The sequence below is a fragment of the Lissotriton helveticus genome, chromosome 10 (genome assembly GCF_964261635.1).
Source record: "Lissotriton helveticus chromosome 10, aLisHel1.1, whole genome shotgun sequence".
NCBI classification, from domain to species: domain Eukaryota; kingdom Metazoa; phylum Chordata; class Amphibia; order Caudata; family Salamandridae; genus Lissotriton; species Lissotriton helveticus.
The window spans coordinates 506,300,790-506,325,874 of record NC_136071.1 but is presented as its reverse complement, the minus strand read 5'-3'; the positions used below and the strand labels follow the sequence as shown (position 1 = coordinate 506,325,874).

The window sequence follows — 25,085 nt, the reverse complement described above, 5'->3', positions numbered from 1 at the left end:
CGATCTGCTCATCAAATAGGTGTCAGCAGTGAGGGCCTAACACAATGAGCTACCTCCTGACTTTGTTTCATGTTCCTACTTGACTTTATCAAATCCATGCAGTTCGTTGTTAGCGGCCCTCCAGTTACCCTTACTCGCTACTATAAGAGCTCCTTATTTCTATCAAAACTCCTTCTCTGATTCCTCACAATGCCTCTAACTTGGCTTTCGAACAGCACGGTGCCTAAGATTATTGTTGCCATGGACAACCATCTTTTTCCTGAAGAATCATTTTTATGAGCCATGGCATTGCTGCAGAATTACACGGAAAAGGCGATACAATGAATTTCAGGTGAGTTCCATGAGTTATATAACTGAGAATGTGTTTTAATCATATAATTTTTACTGTGTATCGAGAAGACCAGTTCTTTTGCTTTATTATGCTAAGCATTTCAAGGCCTAAGCCAAAGGCATAATGTAGCTGCCCATCAAAGTTAGTGTCCTTAGAAACTAAGGAGTTATTGAAAGTAGAGTTGAGAGTGTGAAGGTAGCTCTCTTATTATGTTTCATTTTTGTGCGGGTATTTTAGGTGAAAGAGGAGTTTCTTCAGCTTGAGACTGTCTCCTTGTTTCTGTTTTTCCTTTACAGTTTGATATGGCACAAGCTCGACCCAAAGGTGTTGCAGCATTTTATATGAGCACCAGTTTCGTTACACAAGGACACATTCATTTTTTGTAGGCACACTGAGATTAAGTGGTTTTCCAAAAATCACAGGATGTTAAGCCGACGCCGAGAATCAAACCTGGTTCCCCAATTTCAAAATCGGTAGCTGTAGCCGTTACGCCACAGGGTCCTATCATATAGGATACCAAAGAGCACTTTGTGGAATGATATACAGTTAGTTGTGGTGTGAAGTAGAAATATTGTTTCTGGTGGTGTGCTGCGGTATCCAAAAGCAACATTTGCCCGGTCATTTAAACCTGTAAGTAAGTTCTAACAAGCTTTGGCAATGACAATAGAACTGTCTTTGGATGTCAGCTTCTTGGGTTTGTCTATGTTTGTTTTACTTTTTCATGGGTTTTTTTCAAAATTTGTTGCTGGGGAAGTTGGCAGAACCTCGCCAGTCTTAAAAAAAAAAATTTGAATAAAAAGGAAATGTTGGTCTCTCAAAATTTGAACGTTGGCATATTAGACCCTGGCACTTAAGGGAACTACTTTGAGCATGGATGTGCTCCATGTGAAAGGACTGAATGCTGTCACTCACAGTGAAGTTAGCTAATGTCAGAAGCGGGCTGACACATTGTCCCATGCTGTACCCCATAGAAGGCGGAAAAAATGTGAATTACACAATAACAGACCAATGGATGAAAAGGTTTGGTTAAAACCCTCTATAACTAAGTTTTTTAAATACATCTAATTTTAGTAAATTACAAAGGTCTTGGCTAATGACTAGACTAACAACCATTGGCAAAGTCAATACGTCTGGCGTTGGCTACCAGCCTTTTATCTATGTAATGTTAGTTTTGTTTTATTTTTTAAAAACTATTGGGGAAGCTGCTGGGCCCTCATCATTCTAAAAACAAAAACAGCTGAAAGCAAAAGTATTTTTTTGGTCTCATAAAGTACACATTGCCTTAGTAGTCTCTGGTACTGAAGGGAACTAATTTGTGTGTGAATGTGTGTGCCTGCAAAAAGGAAGAATGTTGTCACTCACAGGGACGTCGGCCAACAGCAGAAGTGGGCTGACCCCTGCCCCATGCTGTAGTGGATGGAAGAAAATATGTGAATGCCACAGTACCAGACCAATGGATGAATGGGCTGGCTGAAAGCCCCTTCAAGTAAGTATACACATTGTTTTAGTCAAATCAAAATAGTTTCCTAGCACTGGAGCAAAAAAGGGTCCAAACAGTGTTTGATTCCATTTTAGAATCTGCACCAATTAGGAGGTATCCCCTAGGAGATGAGCACAAATTGAACTTGCTCCGATTTTGAAACAGGCATTTAACCTCATGTGAAAAAGTGTTTTCAAGGAGTGATAACATGATCAAATAGCTGAAACAACTTTTGCTTATTTATTTAACATAGAGGACTTAATTGCAAAAACAAAGCCAGGTTAAGCGCTAAAGTTATTTGCACAGAGAATAAAGGGTTGAGGGATGAATTCTTACGCAGTGTTTAATTTGAGCCTATGGTTTTCAGCGCTCGCCCTGGCACTTAATTGTCAACACCAGCACTTGTAACAGACTGCCACATGGTGGCGCTGTTTGCCTAATTTAGAGATAAGCACAACAACAGTTGTTTATTAATTCAATATACATAAACAATGACTAATACCTGCCACCGAAGCCATTCCTATAGCTTTAGGGCGCTACAATAGTCTAAACTGTCACACTTGTAACAGTGTGATAGTTATTAATTCAATTGGTAAGGTAAGTGTCAGCACTGGCAGGGGCAATGGTTGGTTAAAGCTGCATTGGCCTCTTGACGAGGGCCCTGGCACTTAAGGACTTATTCAATTACAAATTAAGCCCTACTGATCAGTTATCATGGGAAGATACAGTGTGAGGTAAGTTCCATGGTTTAATGTGGGTCGAATGGTGTATTATACAGAGTACTATGCTGGTATTGTTCAATATGCAGATGCGGTCAAGCTCAGATATGGCTGAAACAGAGACAAGTTTCCTGTGATACATATTGGAAGTTGGTACTCACGGAAGCGAGGCCTCTGATGTGCACTTGGAGATTCCTTAGTTTCTCGATTACCATTTCGCCTACGTTTGGGGAGAAGGAGGATGAGTAGCTCCATTCCACTGGAAATCAAAGACATACATGAATACCGTTAACAATGCGAGGTGTGGGAGGAACTACAGAAACAGAAAAGACACTAAGCCTGCTGAGAGGGGTTGTTTGTTGGATGAATCTTCCATTACCATAACACAACCTCCAGTATAAACTCTGGGTGAACATGTTGCCAGGCAGATGTTAGGCAAGTGCCAATTTGTTGAGTTTACCAGCAACTTTCCAGATATCACCTCAAACAGCCAGACAATTTACTCGGAAATTAGCAATGCAACAAAAAGGCAAACAAGATTCCATTGAATTACACAGTATATTTTCCTCTTTAGTCAGGTCCACTGGAATTATGCGTCAAGAGAGATAAATTATGACGGCGGGCTGAGTAAATTATTCGGCAAGAAAAGGCGAATTATGCGGCATAACGCATCACATTTTGGAATAGTAGACCATTATTTTATCATTTTCAAACTCAATAATACAGTCTGGGCATTTGCTGCACCTCATTAGTACCAGTTTTTACACCCAAATATAGCAAAGATCAACAGAAAAGTGAACAGTCCAAAGGGCCTTCCTCAGCGCAGCAATATGTGTTGCTGCATTTTTACTTTTTAACCGTCTGAGCTAGAGCCAACATTTATTTTTTTGTCAAAATATGCAAATTAGGCCACAGATAAAGGATTATGTGGCCGCACAATTGTATAATCCCAGTTGCCCTGTCTATAGTTCACTATCATGCTGTGCTGTAATGACTCTGCAAGTGTTAGATAATTCACTTTTGGCTATAGGGGCCATTCTTTGGGTTTGTTTGTACTGCTGCTCCCTACACGGCTCAATAACCCCTCCAGGCTCGGGAGAATCTGGCCTATACCCTGGGCTTTAAGTGGGCCGGGTCTCACTGGTGCTGAGCACCAGCAGGTTTTTAAAGGGGGCCTCGAAACGGGTCTCTAGCGGGATCTGTTTTGTGCCCTGGCACAGGCGGTCCATTTTTTTCCGGACTGCAGTGACAGCAGGCACATTCGATGTGATGTGCGCGTGCACACACTGCTTACTTATCACTACTGAAGAAGTTACGACATGACGTAATCCAGGTGAGCATTTTAGGGTAAGGGAAATCCTTTAAAAAGAGTCATTTCTCTCTGGATTTCCCTTCTCTTTTTGAAACTCAGGAGCAGCAACTTTGTCGTGGTGTCACCAGGGCTTTAAGTGGAAGCTTTTTCAACATTATATACAAGCCATAGTTGCTGCTTATTTATCTTATGCAACTAACAACCATTGACAAAGCCAATAGTCCCGACTTGTTGTAGGTATGATGTTACTTGTTTTATCATATATCGGGATGCAATGACAGAAATAGCAAAATACAAGTCGAGCAGCAGACTATGCTAAGCACAGATTTTTACCGTACATGTTTTTAAGCCACGCCCTTAATGACATTGGTCACGCTCCTTTGAGAGACCCCCCCCCCCAGTTTTTCATCCCACTTAAAGCCCTGCCTATACCGTCTCTGCTCGTGTCCAAACCAAACCCTTCGAGTGTGGAGGGACCACACACAGCCAATGTAGGCTTCGCCCCTGACAAGGATTTTTATGTCACCTTTCTCCCACCCATCCTGGTGTGTGGTCTCCATCTCGCCCCTCTATGCCAGTGCATAGCTCTCCCCCCCCCCCCCACTACTTACCAATGCCCTGATTCCCCCTCGGCCCCGCAGCGCGCAGGTACCCCTCCCACCTCCTACCACCCAGTTTGTACGGGTCAAAGCTGCCCTTTCAGAGGACGGGAAGTGAGGTCATGCCTGTGAATAATGGGGCGAGAGGGGAGCTTGAAACAATGGCGCAGATCCATCGAACCGATACAAGCGATGCGCAGGCTGACCCCATCCCGGAGGAGTGTGCCGGCTGGGGACAGAGGGGCCACAGAATGGATGGGAAGGGATACAAACACGTAATGAGGCGAAACAAAGACACACAAAACATAATACCTGGGACAGAGTAAAGTGTCGTCACAAGTGCACAAACGCCTGTAAATTCCATACATTTTTGACAGACATGGGTTTTTGGGGATACAAAGGGGAACTTAAATTGCGACACTGTTGGGAGGTTTTGTTGAAAGCTATAGAAGCAAACAAGTGGGCCTGGCTTGTAAAAACGTGCGAAACATCTGCGTGTTGCTTGATTGTGTTGCGCACTCTCCTATTTTGGACTCTTTAAAAATGTCTGATTGAGGCTAGGGACAACAGTAGAATTGTATATTTTCAATTGACAGTTGACAGGAAGTTTACCTCGTATTTTACTCTCCATAGCATTGAACTTGTATACAAAAGGAAACCCAGACCGGCAAAAAGTATTAGAGAGACACAAACAGAAAAAAGACATAACAATGATAAAAAGAAAACAACGAAAAGTTTAATAAAGACAACATCCAGATACTGTTCAATAGAAGGATAACTGAAAAAAAATAAAAAGGCAGTAAGTGAATGTGGCTCACGCACCCAGCTTCTCGATTTTCTGCTTACTCAAAACACAAAGACCCATCACAGGCTCCATGTTCACGCATTAAATTACTCAACTCACCTCAGTATACAGCAGTTTTCCTTCATGTGTTATTTTTGTCACTGTGACCTCAAACTCAAGTGGGAGGTTGTACAATATAATCAATATAGCCTTTCTGGAACAATATATGTTCTGTTGGCCACTCCTGCGCATCTCCTTCCCCAGTACAGATACAGGCCCTCATTACTTCTCCAGTACTGGTACAGGCCATCATTACTTCCCCTCTATAGATGCAGGCCCTCATTACTTCTCCAGTACAGACCCTCATTACTTCTCCAGTACAGATACAGACCCTCATTACTTCTCCTGTACAGATACAGGCCCTCATTACTTCTCCAGTACAGGTACAGGCCCTCATTACTCCTCCTGTACAGGTACAGGCCCTCATTACTTCTCCAGTACTGGTATAGGCCCTCATTACTTCTCCACTACAGGTACAGGCCCTCATTACTTCTCCAGTACTGGTATAGGCCCTCATTACTTCTCCAGTACAGGTACAGGCCCTCATTACTTCTCCAGTACAGATACAGGCCCTCATTACTTCTCCAGTACAGATACAGGCCCTCATTACTTCTCCAGTACTGGTATAGGCCCTCATTACTTCTCCAGTACAGATACAGGCCCTCATTACTTCTCCAGTACAGATACAGGCCCTCATTACTTCTCCAGTACAGATACAGACCCTCATTACTTCTCCAGTACTGGTATAGGCCCTCATTACTTCTCCAGTACAGATACATGCCCTCATTACTTCTCCAGTACAGATACAGGCCCTCATTACTTCTCCAGTACAGATACAGGCCCTCATTACTTCTCCAGTACTGGTATAGGCCCTCATTACTTCTCCAGTACAGGTACAGACCCTCATTACTTCTCCACTACAGGTACAGCCCCTCATTACTCCTCCTGTACAGGTACAGGCCCTCATTACTTCTCCAGTACTGGTATAGGCCCTCATTACTTCTCAAGTACAGTTGCAGGCCCTCATTACTTCTCCAGTACAGGTACAGGCCCTCATTACTTCTCCAGTACAGGTACAGGCCCTCATTACTTCTCCAGTACAGGTACAGGCCCTCATTACTTCTCAAGTACAGTTGCAGGCCCTCATTACTTCTCCAGTACAGATACAGACCCTCTTTACTTCTCCTCTATAGATACTGGTCCTCATCCCTTCTCCAGTACAGGTCCAGTCCCTCATTACTTCTCCTGTACAGATACAGGCCCTTATTACTTCTCTTCTATATATACAGGCCTTCATTACTTCTCCAGTACAGGTACAGGCCCTCATTACTTCGCCTGTACCTATGCAGGACCTCATTACTTCTCCAGTACAGATGCAGGCCCTCATTACTTCTCCAGTACAGATGCAGGCCCTCATTACTTCTCCAGTACTGGTACAGGCCATCATTACTTCCCCTCTATAGATGCAGGCCCTCATTACTTCTCCAGTACAGATGCAGGCCCTCATTACTTCTCGTGTACAAACCCAGGCCCCCATAACTTCTCCTCTACAGATCCAGGCCCCCATTACTTCTCCAGTACAGATACAGGCCCTTATTACTTCTCTTCTATATATACAGGCCTTCATTACTTCTCCTGTACAGACGAAGGACCTCATTACTTCTCCAGTACAGATTCTGCCCCTCATTACTTCTCCTGTACAGATACAGGACCTCATTACTTCTCAAGTACAGATCCAGGCCCCATTACTTCTCCAGTACAGGTACAGGCCCTCATTACTCCTCCTGTACAGGTACAGGCCCTCATTACTTTTCCACTACAGGTACAGCCCCTCATTACTCCTCCTGTACAGGTACAGGCCCTCATTACTTCTCCAGTACAGATACAGGCCCTCATTACTTCTCAAGTACTGGTATAGGCCCTCATTACTTCTCCGGTACAGGTACAGGCCCTCATTACTTCTCAAGTACAGTTGCAGGCCCTCATTACTTCTCCAGTACTGGTACAGGCCCTCATTACTTCTCCTCTATAGATACTGGTCCTCATCACTTCTCCAGTACAGGTCCAGTCCCTCATTACTTCTCCTGTACAGATACAGGCCCTTATTACTTCTCTTCTATATATACAGGCCTTCATTACTTCTCCAGTACAGATGCAGGCCCTCATTACTTCTCCAGTACAGATGCAGGCCCTCATTACTTCTCATGTACAAACCCAGGCCCCCATAACTTCTCCTCTACAGATCCAGGCCCCCATTACTTCTCCAGTACAGATACAGGCCCTTATTACTTCTCTTCTATATATACAGGCCTTCATTACTTCTCCTGTACAGATGAAGGACCTCATTACTTCTCCAGTACAGATTCTGCCCCTCATTACTTCTCCTGTACAGATACAGGACCTCATTACTTCTCAAGTACAGATCCAGGCCCCATTACTTCTCCAGTACAGGTACAGGTTCTCATTAATTCTCCAGTACAGATGCAGGCCCTCATTACTTCTCTGGTACACCTACAGGCACTCATTACTTCTCCAGTACTGGTACAGGCCCTCATTACTTCTCCAGTACAGGTACAGCCCCTCATTACTCCTCCTGTACAGGTACAGGTTCTCATTAATTCTCAGTACAGATGCAGGCCCTCATTACTTCTCCAGTACACCTACAGGCACTCATTACTTCTCCAGTACTGGTACAGGCCCTCATTACTTCCCCTCTATAGATGCAGTCCCTCATTACTTCTCCAGTACAGATACAGGCCCTCATTACTTCTCCAGTACATGTACAGGCCCTCGTTATTTCTCCAGTACAGGTATAGGCCCTCATTACTCCTCCTGTACAAGTACAGGCTCTCATTACTTCTCCTGTACAGATCCAGGCCCTCATTACTTCTCCACTACAGGTACAGCCCCTCATTACTCCTCCTGTACAGGTACAGGCCCTCATTACTTCTCCAGTACAGATACAGGCCCTCATTACTTCTCCAGTACAGGTACAGGCCCTCATTACTTCTCCAGTACTGGTATAGGCCCTCATTACTTCTCCAGTACTGGTATAGGCCCTCATTACTTCTCCAGTACAGGTACAGGCCCTCATTACTTCTCCACTACAGGTACAGGCCCTCATTACTTCTCCTGTACAGTCCCTCTTTACTTCTCCTGTACAGATGCAGGCCCTCATTACTTTACCTGTACAGATCCAGGCCCTCGTTACTTCTCCAGTACAGTTACAGGCCCTCGTTACGAGTTTCCGGTTAACTCCCACGGGAGACATCACTGCCAGAAGTAACAATTCCGGCCAGTATCTCCCCGTGAGTTAATGGGGATTAAGAGTTATTTCCACCCAATTGTGGAACATCGCGTGGACTTGGGTCCAAGTTTCGCAGTTGTTTCCCACCTCCTGGTTGAAATAACAACCACAAACTTGCATACATCTAATTCCTGCTGGAGCAGGTGGTCAATGTTGCCGGGAGGGGGAGGGGGTGGGGGGGGCGGCGGAGGTTTACCTGCTCTCCGGAGGCAAATAAGAGTGGGGTGGCAGAAGGGCAGAGTTTCTTCTACTTGAATAGGGTGTAGCTTGTCTTGCTCCCCTCCATGCTGGCGTAAGATGGTGGGCTGGGCGCGACAGCTCCCCTCAGACTCCGGATCGCCTCACAAGTGTACAAGGGGCATATTATCAAGAAACAAAGTTAAAATTATTGCCGTTTTAGCCCATGTTCTGGTGTCAACATGGGCTTCTATTGAATTCTCAAGGGCATATTATCAAGCCCATTATCGCCACTTTAGCGGCAGTTTTCTGCTGCTAAAGGGGCCATAATTTTAACTCCGTGCTTGATAATATGCCCCCAGGTCCGGTGTTTCCCGGTCTATAATTTGAGTACCCCATAATTCCAGGCCCAGAAACACCAAAAGACTTGTAGTTCCCCATAGAGGTATCCCCGAGGATATACCACTCTAGGAAACTTGCAATGAGGGTCTATGAGTTCTTCACTTGCATGAATACTCGTGCACCGGAAATTCGTTCCTTAGGGTAACTTTTTATTGCCTTTAGGAAATAGTTAGTCTTTTTCTTCACCACTTCGTGATCTACATGCCCGCCCCCTTACCCACCAATGTGGAAATATGCTGCAAACAGCAGCATAAGTGTCACATCTCTAGACTGCTTCCAATGTCTTTATATTTTTATAGATGTTGTCTACAGTTAAAAGCAATCGCACAACACATAGAGAAAAGTGACACAGAAAACAGCGAAACTGGAAAAAAGAGATTCCAAGTAATATGGTAAGACAAAAGAACACATAACCTTCCATTCAGTTCTAACAGGAAGCAAGTGTTAACAAATACAAAGGGAGACAAAAAGAAACGAATAACTATGACGTGAGTAATAAAACATCTCACAAGACAAAAATAATGGGAGTGACAAATATGGCAATGTGACAATAAAAGTCAAATGACAAATGTGCTGAAAAGTGACACATGGCAGTAAAAAAAATGAAACACTGCAATAAAAGAGCCAACACCAACAAATGACACCAAGAGAAACAAGCATTGAAAATGCAATAGGTCTCGCAATAACGCGAGTCTGAACTATTAGCATTGTAAATGATTATGCCCTTTATTTTTGCGTTCTGGTTTTTGGAACATAAGTAAAAGGCTTTGCCATTTACAAGGCCTATAGCTTAAATTTGCGTTAAAACGAGACCTATTGCATTGCAATGGTGGTGGTGCTGCTGAGTTTTCTCTGAATCTGCACCCACAATCTGCACCCACAATTTGCACCCACAATCTGCACCCACAATCTGCACCCACAATCTGCACCCACAATGTGTGAGTGGTGTTGCGTGTGTGAGTGGCGTTGCGTGTGTGAGTGGCGTTGCGTGTGTGAGTGGCGTTGCGTGTGTGAGTGGCGTTGTGTGTGTGAGTGGCATTGCGTGTGTGAGTGGCGTTGTGTGTGTGAGTGGCATTGTGTGTGTGAGTGGCGTTGCGTGTGTGAGTGGCGTTGCGTGTGTGAGTGGCGTTGCGTGTGTGAGTGGCGTTGCGTGTGTGAGTGGCGTTGCGTGTGTGAGTGGCGTTGCGTGTGTGAGTGGCGTTGCGTGTGTGAGTGGCGCTGCGTGTGCGAGTGGCGTTGCGCGTGTGAGTGGCGTTGCACGTGTGAGTGGCGTTGCGCGTGTGAGTGGCGTTGCGCGTGTGAGTGGCATTGCGCGTGTGAGTGGCGTTGCGCGTGTGAGTGGCGTTGCGCGTGTCAGTGGCGTTGCGTGTGTGAGTGGCGTTGCACGTGTGAGTGGCGTTGCGTGTGTGAGTGGCGTTGCGTGTGTGAGTGGCGTTGCGTGTGTGAGTGGCGTTGCGTGTGTGAGTGGCGTTGCGTGTGTGAGTGGCGTTGCGCGTGTGAGTGGCGTTGCGCGTGTGAGTGGCATTGCGCGTGTGAGTGGCGTTGCGCGTGTGAGTCGCTTTGCGTGTGTGAGTGGCGTTGCGCGTGTGAGTGGCGTTGCGCGTGTGAGTGGCGTTGCGCATATGAGTGGAGTTGCACGTGTGAGTGGCGTTGCGCGTGTGAGTCGCGTTGGGCGTGTGAGAGGCGTTGCGTGTGTGAGTGGCGTTGCACGTGTGAGTGGCGTTGCGCGTGTGAGTGGCGTTGCGTGTGTGAGTGGCGTTGCGTGTGTGAGTGGCGTTGCGTGTGTGAGTGGCGTTGCGTGTGTGAGTGGCGTTGCGTGTTTGAGTGGCGTTGCGTGTGTGAGTGGCGTTGCGTGTGTGAGTGGGGTTGCGTGTGTGAGTGGCGTTGCGTGTGCGAGTGGCGTTGCATGTGCGAGTGGCATTGCGCGTGTGAGTGGCATTGCGCGTGTGAGTGGCGTTGCGTGTGTGAGGGGCGTTGCGCGTGTGAGTGGCGTTGCGCGTGTGAGTGGCGTTGCGCGTGTGAGTGGCGTTGCGCGTGTGAGTGGCGTTGCGTGTGTGAGTGGCGTTGCACGTGTGAGTGGCGTTGCACGTGTGAGTCGCGTTGCGTGTGTGAGTGGCGTTGCGTGTGTGAGTGGCGTTGCGTGTGTGAGTGGCGTTGCGTGTGTGAGTGGCGTTGCGCGTGTGAGTGGTGTTGCGCATGTGAGTGGCGTTGCACGTGTGAGTGGCGTTGCGCGTGTGAGTCGCGTTGCGTGTGTGAGTGGCGTTGCGCGTGTGAGTGGCGTTGCGCGTGTGAGTGGAGTTGCGCGTGTGAGTGGCGTTGCGCGTGTGAGTCGCGTTGGGCGTGTGAGAGGCGTTGCGTGTGTGAGTGGTGTTGCGTGTGTGAGTGGCGTTGCGTGTGTGAGTGGCGTTGCGTGTGTGAGTGGCGTTGCGTGCGTGAGTGGCGTTGCGTGTGTGAGTGGCGTTGCGTGTGTGAGCGGCGTTGCGCGTGTGAGTGGCGTTGCGTGTGTGAGTGGCGTTGCGTGTGTGAGTGGCGTTGCGTGTGTGTGTGGCGTTGCGTGTGTGAGTGGCGTTGCGTGTGTGAGTGGCGCTGCGTGTGCGAGTGGCGTTGCGCGTGTGAGTGGCGTTGCACGTGTGAGTGGCGTTGCGCGTGTGAGTGGCGTTGCGCGTGTGAGTGGCATTGCGCGTGTGAGTGGCGTTGCGCGTGTGAGTGGCGTTGCGCGTGTCAGTGGCGTTGCGTGTGTGAGTGGCGTTGCACGTGTGAGTGGCGTTGCGTGTGTGAGTGGCGTTGCGTGTGTGAGTGGCGTTGCGTGTGTGAGTGGCGTTGCGTGTGTGAGTGGCGTTGCGCGTGTGAGTGGCGTTGCGCGTGTGAGTGGCGTTGCGCGTGTGAGTGGCGTTGCGCGTGTGAGTCGCTTTGCGTGTGTGAGTGGCGTTGCGCGTGTGAATGGCGTTGCGCGTGTGAGTGGCGTTGCGCATATGAGTGGAGTTGCACGTGTGAGTGGCGTTGCGCGTGTGAGTCGCGTTGGGCGTGTGAGAGGCGTTGCGTGTGTGAGTGGCGTTGCACGTGTGAGTGGCGTTGCGCGTGTGAGTGGCGTTGCGTGTGTGAGTGGCGTTGCGTGTGTGAGTGGCGTTGCGTGTGTGAGTGGCGTTGCGTGTGTGAGTGGCGTTGCGTGTTTGAGTGGCGTTGCGTGTGTGAGTGGCGTTGCGTGTGTGAGTGGGGTTGCGTGTGTGAGTGGCGTTGCGTGTGCGAGTGGCGTTGCGTGTGCGAGTGGCATTGCGCGTGTGAGTGGCATTGCGCGTGTGAGTGGCGTTGCGTGTGTGAGTGGCGTTGCGCGTGTGAGTGGCGTTGCGCGTGTGAGTGGCGTTGCGCGTGTGAGTGGCATTGCGCGTGTGAGTGGCGTTGCGTGTGTGAGTGGCGTTGCACGTGTGAGTGGCGTTGCACGTGTGAGTCGCGTTGCGTGTGTGAGTGGCGTTGCGTGTGTGAGTGGCGTTGCGTGTGTGAGTGGCGTTGCGTGTGTGAGTGGCGTTGCGCGTGTGAGTGGTGTTGCGCATGTGAGTGGCGTTGCGCGTGTGAGTGGCGTTGCGCGTGTGAGTCGCGTTGCGTGTGTGAGTGGCGTTGCGCGTGTGAGTGGCGTTGCGCGTGTGAGTGGAGTTGCGCGTGTGAGTGGCGTTGCGCGTGTGAGTCGCGTTGGGCGTGTGAGAGGCGTTGCGTGTGTGAGTGGTGTTGCGTGTGTGAGTGGCGTTGCGTGTGTGAGTGGCGTTGCGTGCGTGAGTGGTGTTGCGTGTGTGAGTGGCGTTGCGTGTGTGAGCGGCGTTGCGCGTGTGAGTGGCGTTGCGTGTGAGAGTGGCGTTGCGCGTGTGAGTGGCGTTGCGCGTGTGAGTGGCGTTGGGTGTGTGAGAGACGTTGCGTGTGTGAGTGGTGTTGCGTGTGTGAGTGGCGTTGCGTGCGTGAGTGGCGTTGCGTGTGTGAGTGGCGTTGCGTGTGTGAGTGGCGTTGCGTGTGTAAGTGGCGTTGCATGTGTGAGTGGCGTTGCGTGTGTGAGTGGCGTTGCGTGGGTGAGTGGAGTTGCGTGTGTGAGTGGCGTTGCGTGCGTGAGTGGCGTTGCTTGTGTGAGTGGCGTTGCGTGTGTGAGTGGCGTTGCGCGTGTGAGTCGCGTTGCGTGTGTGAGTGGCGTTGCGTGTGTGAGTGGTGTTGCGCGTGTGAGTGGCGTTGCGCATGTGAGTGGAGTTGCACGTGTGAGTGGCGTTGCGCGTGTGAGTCGCGTTGGGCGTGTGAGAGGCGTTGCGTGTGTGAGTGGTGTTGCGTGTGTGAGTGGCGTTGCGTGTGTGAGTGGCGTTGCGTGCATGAGTGGCGTTGCATGTGTGAGTGGCGTTGCGCGTGTAAGCGGCGTTGCGCGTGTGAGTGGCGTTGCGTGTGTGAGTGGCGTTGCGCGTGTGAGTGGCGTTGCGCATGTGAGTGGCGTTGCATGTGTGAGTGGCGTTGCGTGTGTGAGTGGCTTTGTGTGTGTGAGTGGCGTTGCGTGTGTGAGTGGCGTTGCGTGTTTGAGTGGCGTTGCGTGTGTGAGTGGCGTTGCGTGTGTGAGTGGGGTTGCATGTGTGAGTGGCGTTGCGTGTGCGAGTGGCGTTGCGTGTGTGAGTGGCATTGCGCGTGTGAGTGGCGTTGCGCGTGTGAGTGGCGTTGCGTGTGTGAGTGCCGTTGCGCGTGTGAGTGGCATTGCGCGTGTGAGTGGCGTTGCGCGTGTGAGTGGCATTGCGTGTGTGAGTGGCGTTGCGTGTGTGAGTGGCGTTGCACGTGTGAGTGGCGTTGCACGTGTGAGTCGCATTGCGTGTGTGAGTGGCGTTGCGTGTGTGAGTGGCATTGCGTGTGTGAGTGGCGTTGCGTGTGTGAGTGGCGTTGCGCGTGTGAGTGGCGTTGCGCATGTGAGTGGCGTTGCGCGTGTGAGTGGCGTTGCGCGTGTGAGTCTCGTTGCGTGTGTGAGTGGCGTTGCGCGTGTGAGTGGCGTTGCGCGTGTGAGTGGAGTTACGCGTGTGAGTGGCGTTGCGCGTGTGAGTCGCGTTGGGCGTGTGAGAGGCGTTGCGTGTGTGAGTGGTGTTGCGTGTGTGAGTGGCGTTGCGTGTGTGAGTGGCGTTGCGTGCGTGAGTGGCGTTGCGTGTGTGAGTGGCGTTGCGTGTGTGAGCGGCGTTGCGCGTGTGAGTGGCGTTGCGTGTGTGAGTGGCATTGCACGTGTGAGTGGCGTTGCGCGTGTGAGTGGCGTTGGGTGTGTGAGAGACGTTGCGTGTGTGAGTGGTGTTGCGTGTGTGAGTGGCGTTGCGTGCGTGAGTGGCGTTGCTTGTGTGAGTGGCGTTGCGTGTGTGAGTGGCATTGCGTGTGTGAGTGGCGTTGCGTGTGTGAGTGGCGTTGCGTGTGTGAGTGGTGTTGCGCATGTGAGTGGCGTTGCGCGTGTGAGTGGCGTTGCGCGTGTGAGTCGCGTTGCGTGTGTGAGTGGCGTTGCGCGTGTGAGTGGCGTTGCGCGTGTGAGTGGAGTTGCGCGTGTGAGTGGCGTTGCGCGTGTGAGTCGCGTTGGGCGTGTGAGAGGCGTTGCGTGTGTGAGTGGTGTTGCGTGTGTGAGTGGCGTTGCGTGTGTGAGTGGCGTTGCGTGCGTGAGTGGTGTTGCGTGTGTGAGTGGCGTTGCGTGTGTGAGCGGCGTTGCGCGTGTGAGTGGCGTTGCGTGTGAGAGTGGCGTTGCGCGTGTGAGTGGCGTTGCGCGTGTGAGTGGCGTTGGGTGTGTGAGAGACGTTGCGTGTGTGAGTGGTGTTGCGTGTGTGAGTGGCGTTGCGTGCGTGAGTGGCGTTGCGTGTGTGAGTGGCGTTGCGTGTGTGAGTGGCGTTGCGTGTGTAAGTGGCGTTGCATGTGTGAGTGGCGTTGCGTGTGTGAGTGGCGTTGCGTGGGTGAGTGGAGTTGCGTGTGTGAGTGGCGTTGCGTGCGTGAGTGGCGTTGCTTGTGTGAGTGGCGTTGCGTGTGTGAGTGGCGTTGCGCGTGTGAGTCGCGTTGCGTGTGTGAGTGGCGTTGCGTGTGTGAGTGGTGTTGCGCGTGTGAGTGGCGTTGCGCATGTGAGTGGAGTTGCACGTGTGAGTGGCGTTGCGCGTGTGAGTCGCGTTGGGCGTGTGAGAGGCGTTGCGTGTGTGAGTGGTGTTGCGTGTGTGAGTGGCGTTGCGTGTGTGAGTGGCGTTGCGTGCATGAGTGGCGTTGCATGTGTGAGTGGCGTTGCGCGTGTAAGCGGCGTTGCGCGTGTGAGTGGCGTTGCGTGTGTGAGTGGCGTTGCGCGTGTGAGTGGCGTTGCGCATGTGAGTGGCGTTGCATGTGTGAGTGGCGTTGCGTGTGTGAGTGGCTTTGTGTGTGTGAGTGGCGTTGCGTGTGTGAGTGGCGTTGCGTGTTTGAGTGGCGTTGCGTGTGTGAGTGGCGTTGCGTGTGTGAGTGGGGTTGCATGTGTGAGTGGCGTTGCGTGTGCGAGTGGCGTTGCGTGTGTGAGTGGCATTGCGCGTGTGAGTGGCGTTGCGCGTGTGAGTGGCGTTGCGTGTGTGAGTGCCGTTGCGCGTGTGAGTGGCATTGCGCGTGTGAGTGGCGTTGCGCGTGTGAGTGGCATTGCGTGTGTGAGTGGCGTTGCGTGTGTGAGTGGCGTTGCGCGTGTGAGTGGCGTTGCGCATGTGAGTGGCGTTGCGCGTGTGAGTGGCGTTGCGCGTGTGAGTCTCGTTGCGTGTGTGAGTGGCGTTGCGCGTGTGAGTGGCGTTGCGCGTGTGAGTGGAGTTACGCGTGTGAGTGGCGTTGCGCGTGTGAGTCGCGTTGGGCGTGTGAGAGGCGTTGCGTGTGTGAGTGGTGTTGCGTGTGTGAGTGGCGTTGCGTGTGTGAGTGGCGTTGCGTGCGTGAGTGGCGTTGCGTGTGTGAGTGGCGTTGCGTGTGTGAGCGGCGTTGCGCGTGTGAGTGGCGTTGCGTGTGTGAGTGGCATTGCACGTGTGAGTGGCGTTGCGCGTGTGAGTGGCGTTGGGTGTGTGAGAGACGTTGCGTGTGTGAGTGGTGTTGCGTGTGTGAGTGGCGTTGCGTGCGTGAGTGGCGTTGCTTGTGTGAGTGGCGTTGCGTGTGTGAGTGGCATTGCGTGTGTGAGTGGCGTTGCGTGTGTGAGTGGCGTTGCGTGTGTGAGTGGCGTTGCGTGTGTGAGTGGCGTTGCGTGGGTGAGTGGTGTTGCATGGGTGAGTGGTGTTGCGTGGGTGAGTGGTGTTGCGTGGGTGAGTGGCGTTGCATGTGTGAGTGGCGTTGCGTGGATGAGTGGCGTTGCGTGGATGAGTGGCGTTGCGTGGATGAGTGGGGTTGCGTGGGTGAGTGGTGTTGCGTGGGTGAGTGGCGTTGCATGTGTGAGTGGCGTTGCGTGGATGAGTGGCGTTGCGTGGATGAGTGGCGTTGCGTGGATGAGTGGGGTTGCGTGGATGAGTGGGGTTGCGTGGATGAGTGGGGTTGCGTGGATGAGTGGGTTGCGTGGATGAGTGGGGTTGCGTGGATGAGTGGGGTTGCGTGTGTGAGTGGTGTTGCTTGGGGGAGTGGCGTTGCGTGGGTGAGTGTGGTGTTGCGTGGATGATAGTGGGCTTGCGTGGGTGTGAGTGGCGTTGCGTGTCTGTAAGTGTTGCTGTGTGGGTGAAAGTGGCACAGAGCCTTTGATGTGGCCTGGCGCAGGAGAAATGCTGCTGCTGCTAATTAAATACAAGAGCGGCCGGGAAGCGGCCGGGAAACACAAGTACGGCCGGCCACATAATTAGGGGAGGAGAAGCCGCACAGCACACGCTGGGAGAAGCCCTTTGATGTGCTGTGCGGCCGCGATGCGCGCTCTGTGCTGGGGGAGGGAGGAGGGCCATTAGCCTGAACTCGCGGCAAGATCAAACGAAGGGTGGGAGGGACATTGAGGAACAGGAACAGATGGCCATGAAAGTGTATGGGCCAAAAGCGCGTGCCTGTACGTGCACTCGAAGAAAACGCCACGAAAAAAAGCGGTGGTTTGACAATCAGTTCGAGCACTTGAATTCTCGCCATTTCCCATTCCTTCGGAATGGTAAAGGCGAGCCCTAAAAATGTGACAAGAAAATCGCAAAATATCAAGCAAACAGCATGGTATGGTGGCACGTGGCAGTTTTCGGCTAAATAACTACAAGTGGGCTTAGATTCAGCCAGAACTAAATACGGGACTGTGTAGGGGTGTTTCAACAACTAACATTGCAGATCCAATCAGCACACGTGCAATCGAAATACTTTGAGAAATTTGTACTATATTTATTTGAATACGCTTACTTACATCAGTACACCTGCAAAGGGCTGGGCATATTTACAATGACCCTGGGGCACTTTTAAGCCACTGGAGCGACACTTTTATGGTGCTCCTGAGACGTAGTGTGCCGGCCCATATTTACAAGGCCTCGCAAAGCCACCCTGCGTGGCTTTTCATGGCCTTGTAAATATGGAGTACGACAATCCCTTATTCTGCGTGGTAGGGACATTTCACGGGTATTGCTGTGGGTGTTCCCACACGAAACCCATGGGTTTTGACACTGCCCCAGATTTACAACATAAAGTAAATCTGGAACAGTGCCAAAACTAACGCCTTATCAAAGCAGGCATAATGAGGAGAAATGTTTACTTTTCTAGTAGTTTTTTCCTTTTTCCAAGTGTGCTACAAGGTGTTCCTTCCTGCACAAAAACAATCATGTCAACAACACACTCCATGGTGTAAGGGTGCCTGCTTTGATGTTCAACTGCAGTTTGTGCGCTGGCAGAAAAGACAGGAATGAGCCGTATCTTGTAGATACAGCGCATTCCTGACCTTTTCTTTTGACGTAGAGCAGCGCAGCTAGACGGTTTGCAATGCTGCCCTACGTCAAAATATTGTAAATATGCGATTTAGATTATATATATTAGTTATATGGCGCCAGAATCATGCAAACATTTGGACTTAAGGCGCAGAGCTGAAAAAATCCAGCCTGATGGTGGGGTTAAACGTCAGATTACATTTTGTATAAGCACGTTTTAAGCACTTTGTGAAAGTTAAAGCAAAAGGTTTGTGAGTATATTTTCATGAGTAGAAAATTCCAAAGGGTCGAAGCCTGGAGCAATATGTAACTCCCCAAACTCCCACCCCCTCAGCAAATAACACCCAATAGCTGGAATATCATTAATTAATAGCAAACAACAATTTGATTTCATTTGGAAAATTAAAGTGTCTTTAAGCTTAAGTTGCTTTTAATTTGATTTTCTTTATCTGAAACAGTGCACTTCTTATTCAAAACCCAATTTTGTTAAGCCCCAAGACAATTAGGCAGTAATAAAAACGAAGCACAAAGTGCAAAACGAATTGCCAAAGCCAATAGATTTTTCCTTTTGGATCAACTGGCTTTACCAATGCTTTTTGCTGATGCTGTTCAGGATCAGCCCCCCGAAACAAGAAACAATGAGCACACTGGTTTTGTTAGCAAACAGGCCTGCCGGCAGCCCTTCTGACCGCTATCCACCACAAACTTTCAAGATAATTCTTTTAACAACCGCTGCTGCCACTCCAGTAAGAAGAATCATCAACGATTCCGCAACTATTGGAATATTTCCAGAAGAACTCAAAAAGTCATACATATGCCCTTTACTAAAGAAAACAAACTTGGACCCGCGGAACCCTGACAACTACAGACCCATTACAAATGGACCGTTCCTAGGCAAACTGATAGAAAGAGCAGCGTTCGCCCAAATGTCACAATTCATTGAAGAGAATGACATACTTTCAGACTTTCAAACAGGATTCCGTCCGGGAAGAGTCACTGAATCTGCCCTCCTTGCCATCTGGCATGACCTAAAGAATACAGTTGACCGCAACGGGGTTGCTGCACTACTCCTCTTGGGCCTCTCAGCTGCCTTTGACATGGTTGACCATGACACTCTGAAACAAAGACTCTATGAAGCCGGCATAGAGGAAACTGCTTTAGACTGGATCGCGTCCTGCCTTCGAAACAGAACTAATGTTATCCATACCCCACCTTTCTCGTCCAAACCGTACTCCACAAAAGCAGGGGTACCTCAAGGTTCTATCATCTCGCCCATGCTTTTCAACATCTACATGAAGTCATTACCAGTACTGATCAATATATTTCACCTTACGTGCTATAACTATGCAGATGACACACAAATACTCCTTCAACTGGAATGCCCCAAAGACATTGGAAAATCACCAATTTTCAGCTGTCTCAGAGCCGTGGATCAATGGATGACCTGGAGCCATCTCAAATTGAATGCTTTAAAAACTGAAATACTCACGTGTGGTGATTGGAAACATTATAACCTGCTTGCCGCATGGCCTGATGAACTGGGATCACTTCCTAAAGTATTGAAGGAAGTAAGAAACCTCAGAATGACCATGGACTCCAAGCTGTCGATGAATGCCCAAGTGGATAAACTAGCAAGATCAAGCTTTGCTTCTATAACAACGCTGCAACAACTTTTCCCTCATTTGGGATTTCCACACACGGTCCAAGCTACCATCTCCCTTGTTCTGTCCAAACTCGATTACGCCAGTAGCCTCTAACACGGATCACCTTTAACGACCATGAAAAGACTACAACGGATTCAGAACTCAGCTGCCAGACTACTGTTGCATATCAAACCGCGAGACCACATCTCCCCTGCCTTGAAAGCCCTGCATTGGTTACCGGTTGCCAGAAGATCCACATTCAAGCTGCTTTGTATCACCCACAAAGCAATACATGGAATGGGACCACTCTTCATCAGGAATAAAATCATCAAACACATTCAACAAAGGAACCTCCGCTCTAAAGGAGCATCTCGCCTCAAAATCCCACCATACAAGAAAAAAAACATGGGCGGCACATCCTTCTCTATTCAAGCAGACAAACTATGGAACTCTTTACCCCCAACATAAGGTCCACCGACAACCACCTTATCTTCAGAAAACTACTCTTGGCTCTTCCCCACATAAGCACCATACGCAAACAGAAATTTACAGCATATCCCTCTGTATACAAGCATTTTTTTTCACTATAGATATGTACCTATCTTTGTGTATTACTTTTTATAAACTTGTAAAATAATTATGTTGCTGAGAGAAAAAATAATAATAATACATAAATAAATTAATAAAAATCATCTTTGGTCTACATGTACATACTTCCATTGTGCATCTATGTACCTTCCATGTACTTGGATCTGTGTGTCTGTTACTTTTCTCCTGAAAAAGCATATCCAATGCACTACCCTATTTCTCATCCTGTGCCTCTATCAATATCTTTAATCTACATATACTTACCTCCTTTATGTATCTATATACTTTCAATGTAATTATGGATCTATATATTTATCACTTTCTTCTAATTTAGCATTTCTAATGCACTACCCTATTTCTCAGCCTACACTTCGTTCAATATATTCTAGCCCAACCTTCTGACTCATCTCAAACTTCTTCTACTACTCTTCCAATGCACTACCCTATCTCTCATCCTGTGCCTCTATCAATATCTTTAATCTGCATATACTTACCTCCTTTATGTATCTATATACTTTCAATGTAATTATGGATCTATATATTTATCACTTTCTTCTGATTAAGCATTTCCAATGCACTACCCCATTTCTCAGCCTATACTTCACTCAATATATTCTAGCCCAACCTTCTGACTCATCTCAAACTTCTTCTACTACTCCTTCCAATGCACTACCCTATCTCTCATCCTATACATCTATCAATATATCCTCTACATCCACTGTCTCATTTATCCCAAACCCAATACCACTACTATGATTGCCAAAATAACCCTTTCTAGACTCTCTCCTACTCTACCCCTCCTTGCATCATCTGACACCTCTTTTACTATACCGATCCCCTAAAACAAAACTTTCTAAACTCTTCCCTCAGAGTCCTACCCTCCAAAACTCCTTTTTACTCACTCAAAAGCCTCCTCCTACTGCTAAGACCTAAAAAAAAACCTTCACTCTTTTATCCCACCACTATCCTTTTCAATCAAAATTAACAGACTAATATGTTCACTTTTCAAATTCCATATTAAACTATACCAATATACTACCCAAATAACTGAATAACATATCCACTACTCAAATTACTTCATATTTTTTTAACTATATTAATTTTTAACAGTAATCCTTTTTGGGTTCCAGAGTGGCGTGCTACTCGCCAGAAAAGCGCTTCAACACCCATCAGGGGTAACAAGTGCTATATGAATAGAAATGTTTCTTTCCCTTTTATCCCTCCACAAACCTTCTCACTCTAAGTAACTGACTAATATCCACCACTGAAATTACTTCATATTTCACCATATTAATTCACCACTAATCCTTTGTAGGCTTCCTGAATAGCGTGCGTCAACAAGCGCTGTATAAATACAAACCTTTGACCTCCTCTATCCTTCTGCTATCATTCCAAATCCAATTAACTGACTAACCTATCCACCACTTAAAATGTACTTGCATGTTTCACTATACTAATTCAACACTAATCCTCTATGGGTCCCGAAGTAGCGTGCTACTTGCCGAAAAAGCGCTTCGATGCCTCGTCAGGGGTAGTAAGCGCTACATAAATGCAATTCCATACAATACAATACTGTGTTTATTTTTATTTGGCTGCTCCAAGATGTCTGACACCACTTTGAGAGGAAAATGAAATAAAACCAGGAATATAAACATGAGCAAAAACGTACCCAGGATATAACGGCAGCTGTCAAGCAAACCTGATAAAATAAATAAAAAATATTTCTTTGAAGGCTTACAACATTGGGTGAATGTGGAAGGATGGAGGATTGGGTAGGAGAAGTGGAACAGGGTATGCAATAGGGAGTTCGCAATGGAGCACAGAAGGAGAAGGACATTACAAAAAAGATTAGCTGGGCATAGTAATGGAGTACTTAAAGTTGTTAAAAAAGATTTTCCTGGAACAAGAGCAGTGTAAGGATAAAAGTAATCTGATCAGAAGGATGGTAAAGAGGCTATATGCTCCAGGCAGTGCTTAATTTGAGCTGGTGGCTGCTGATGGGGACCAACGGCCCTCATTTTTGGGGACTGACACTTATTTTCCCGCAGCACATATTTATCGAGTGCAAGAAAAGGTAAAACGAAACACACTGCTGGAAAGATTGAGGAAGTAAAAGACAGAAAACCAGTGAGAAAGAAAACAAGCATTGGCATAGCCAATAGGTCTCGCTTTTGGGGCCTTATAAGTATTTAGTAATGCAGCACAATATCCTTGGTGCAACAACATCAACTGTTGGATGGCCAACAATGTATAAGGTTTCAAAGGCTAGACCTATTGGCTATGCCAATGCTTGTTATATTTGTAAGGGGCAAGCAGTTTCCCAGTAATAACGGATTAAAACAACGACAAAACATGAACAGGCCCTAACAAAGCCAAAGGGCTGCCAGCCAAGGACAGACGTAGCATAGTTTATAAAATGCACCCAGCAGTGAAAACGAAGCAAACATTTACTTAGTGGGTTTTCTGCAGCTCAATCCGATTCCCCAGCAGAGGTACACACTGGGAGCTCCTAAAGCGCTCTACCGAGTTGCCTGACTTGTGATTGAAACCAGCCCTTCATGGCTTTTAAGTAATTCGCACTAGGCATTGTGGGACTTGTGGTTTTATTTTTAACATTGTTATGTTATGGGCACTTACTATAGCGCAGAGACTCACGCTAGAAGGTGAATTTCGGTGCTGTGCTACTCGGGGTCAGGCTGCGCCACAAAGCTTTCTGAAAGGTAAGCAAGCCCCCTGGAAATATAACGAGTGGAGTGTCAAATTAATAAGGTAGGTTGACTAAATTACACGGGGGCGTAAACAATGCAACAGTTAAGTCTGATGGCTCCAATCAACAACTGAGGGTGTCCAGTTATCTTTGGTGGTAAAGTGTTGCAGCACTGATCACCTCACCCCATGCCGAGAAATGTTCTCACTTTTTATCTGCTTAACTAGGTTATGCAGAAGATGATACATTATACGGTGAGTGTGGCAAACTCATAAATATATGGAATACCACGGGGGCAGCACATTTTTCATTGGCCCATGATGTCGTGTAAGTCAGTCTCCACTGAAAGTGATAACATACGCAAGCGCACGCTGCACATGATTCACAAAAAAAATCCTGTTGAATATAGTAACTACTTAGTAGTTGCAAATTGAGGGAAACGTTTTTACATATATCTGTGCTCCTAGTGTACACCCAAATCGGCCCGGTGCAACATGTGCACCAATAAAAGTAGAATATTCCCACCCCATGATCCACCCCTTGTCAGTGGATTATGTATTGTTAGGAGACGGGAGGGGCTTAGCAGCCACAGTAGAAGATTGTAGGAAGGTGGCTACCTGACTATGGTTACCCCAGATTTTTTGCCTTGTGTTTAGCTGGTTTTTGACTTAGTTGACCTGGTTCCCTGCTAATCAGGGCCCCAGGCTATCTGCTCTCTCTGTAAAATGGATTCCATGTACCCTAGGTACATACCCCAATTGGAAATGGACTCCTTGTCAGCCCCTGTATAATGCACTATAGGTGCCCTGGGCATAGGAGCCACCAAGGCCTACCAGGGGCTGCAGCATATCTTTTGCCACCCCTGGCTGGTTCTTAAATTGACACAACTGGCTGATCACTCAGCTGGGGTAAGGTGGTGTAATCACCCCTTACTTAGATATAGTATACCTATATCTAAACCTATATCTGGACACATATAAACCTGTGAGCCACTCCTATGGAAGGCCTCATCAATCCTGGAGGCAGAGTGTGTGGTTTAATGTGAGATGGAGCTCTAGCATGAGCTGAGCCTGTCTGCAGCCGTCGGGAACAACTCCCTAAGCTGTTTCAGGATAATGCCATACCATATACTCTTAAGTGCATTATAATCCTCGCGGTTATGTAGCAACTTTGGTTTGGCTTTATCAAAACATGTCGTGTAAGGTGTCATACGATTTGGAATACTATCCCCTCGCCAGTTCTGGCGACGGGGATAGCATTCCAACCCTCTAGAGGGGTAAGACATGTTACTTTACTTAAATGCGGTTAATTTCTAAAAGGACCTTGGATCCACAAAATGGATGCCTTTGCCACAGACACGAGTCTGACCCCCTAAAGCTGACCGAAACTCAGCCCAAGGGGCCTGGACAAAGGGTTTCCTGTCGCAGGGAGGTGTTACACCCCCCCAGACAGGAGATAGTGGATTGTAGCAGGGAGGTTTGAAAGAAACCAGACACTGCATGGGGAGCACAAGGCTGCCCCTTGCATAATCCGGCCAAACCGGTTCTGGGGCACTCCAGCCCTCGTGCCAGGGCGGCCTGGATCAAAGGAAGGGGGTGTATCCACCCACTTCCTGGGTCCCACCCATAGGAGGGGACCTAGCAGGTAATCCAGCCCCCAAAATTAGTATAAGACTGGGAGCAGTGCCAAAGCACTTCAGATTATCCTGATGAAACATAAGAAACAAAACTCTGGACCCTTCGACATCCTACTCGACGTAGAAGACTGAAGAATCTCCCTTGTGGTCAAGGAGTGACCACCCTGTGCAAACAGGCACCATCCAGCCATCGACATCTGCTTTGTTGCAGTTCCCGCCGGAACTCGAGCAACAGAGACCGACGAGATCAAGCTTGCCTGCCTTCTAACAGCCCGATCCACAGTCCCTGCAGAGCTGAGACCCGTGGAGGCGACCAGAAGCGTGGGGCACGCCATCTTGGAAGGACCACGAGACGCTGACCGTGCAGCCCACGAGTGACCCTCGAAGCTGTACACCGGGGTTTGAGAAGCCCCAACCCTGAGCCACTCTTGCACCGAAGTTCAGCCCTCCACACTCGACGAGTGCTGCGTGGAGCTCTTCTGCTTCTTTTGGCTCAACGCGTTGGCCCGGTCACTTGC

General features: G+C 48.7%; 1 protein-coding gene across 2 annotated transcripts in view; it reads right to left on the bottom strand.

Moving 5' to 3' along the window:
- LOC144784313 (ankyrin repeat and fibronectin type-III domain-containing protein 1-like) overlaps positions 1 to 25,085 on the bottom strand; it is a 2,450,348-nt gene that overhangs the window by 266,057 nt on the left and 2,159,206 nt on the right. For both annotated transcript variants that reach the window (XM_078663012.1, XM_078663013.1), the window contains one exon: positions 2,692 to 2,789. In XM_078663012.1, coding sequence (XP_078519138.1) covers positions 2,692 to 2,789 — 98 coding nt within the window. The remainder of the gene's footprint in view (positions 1 to 2,691; positions 2,790 to 25,085) is intronic.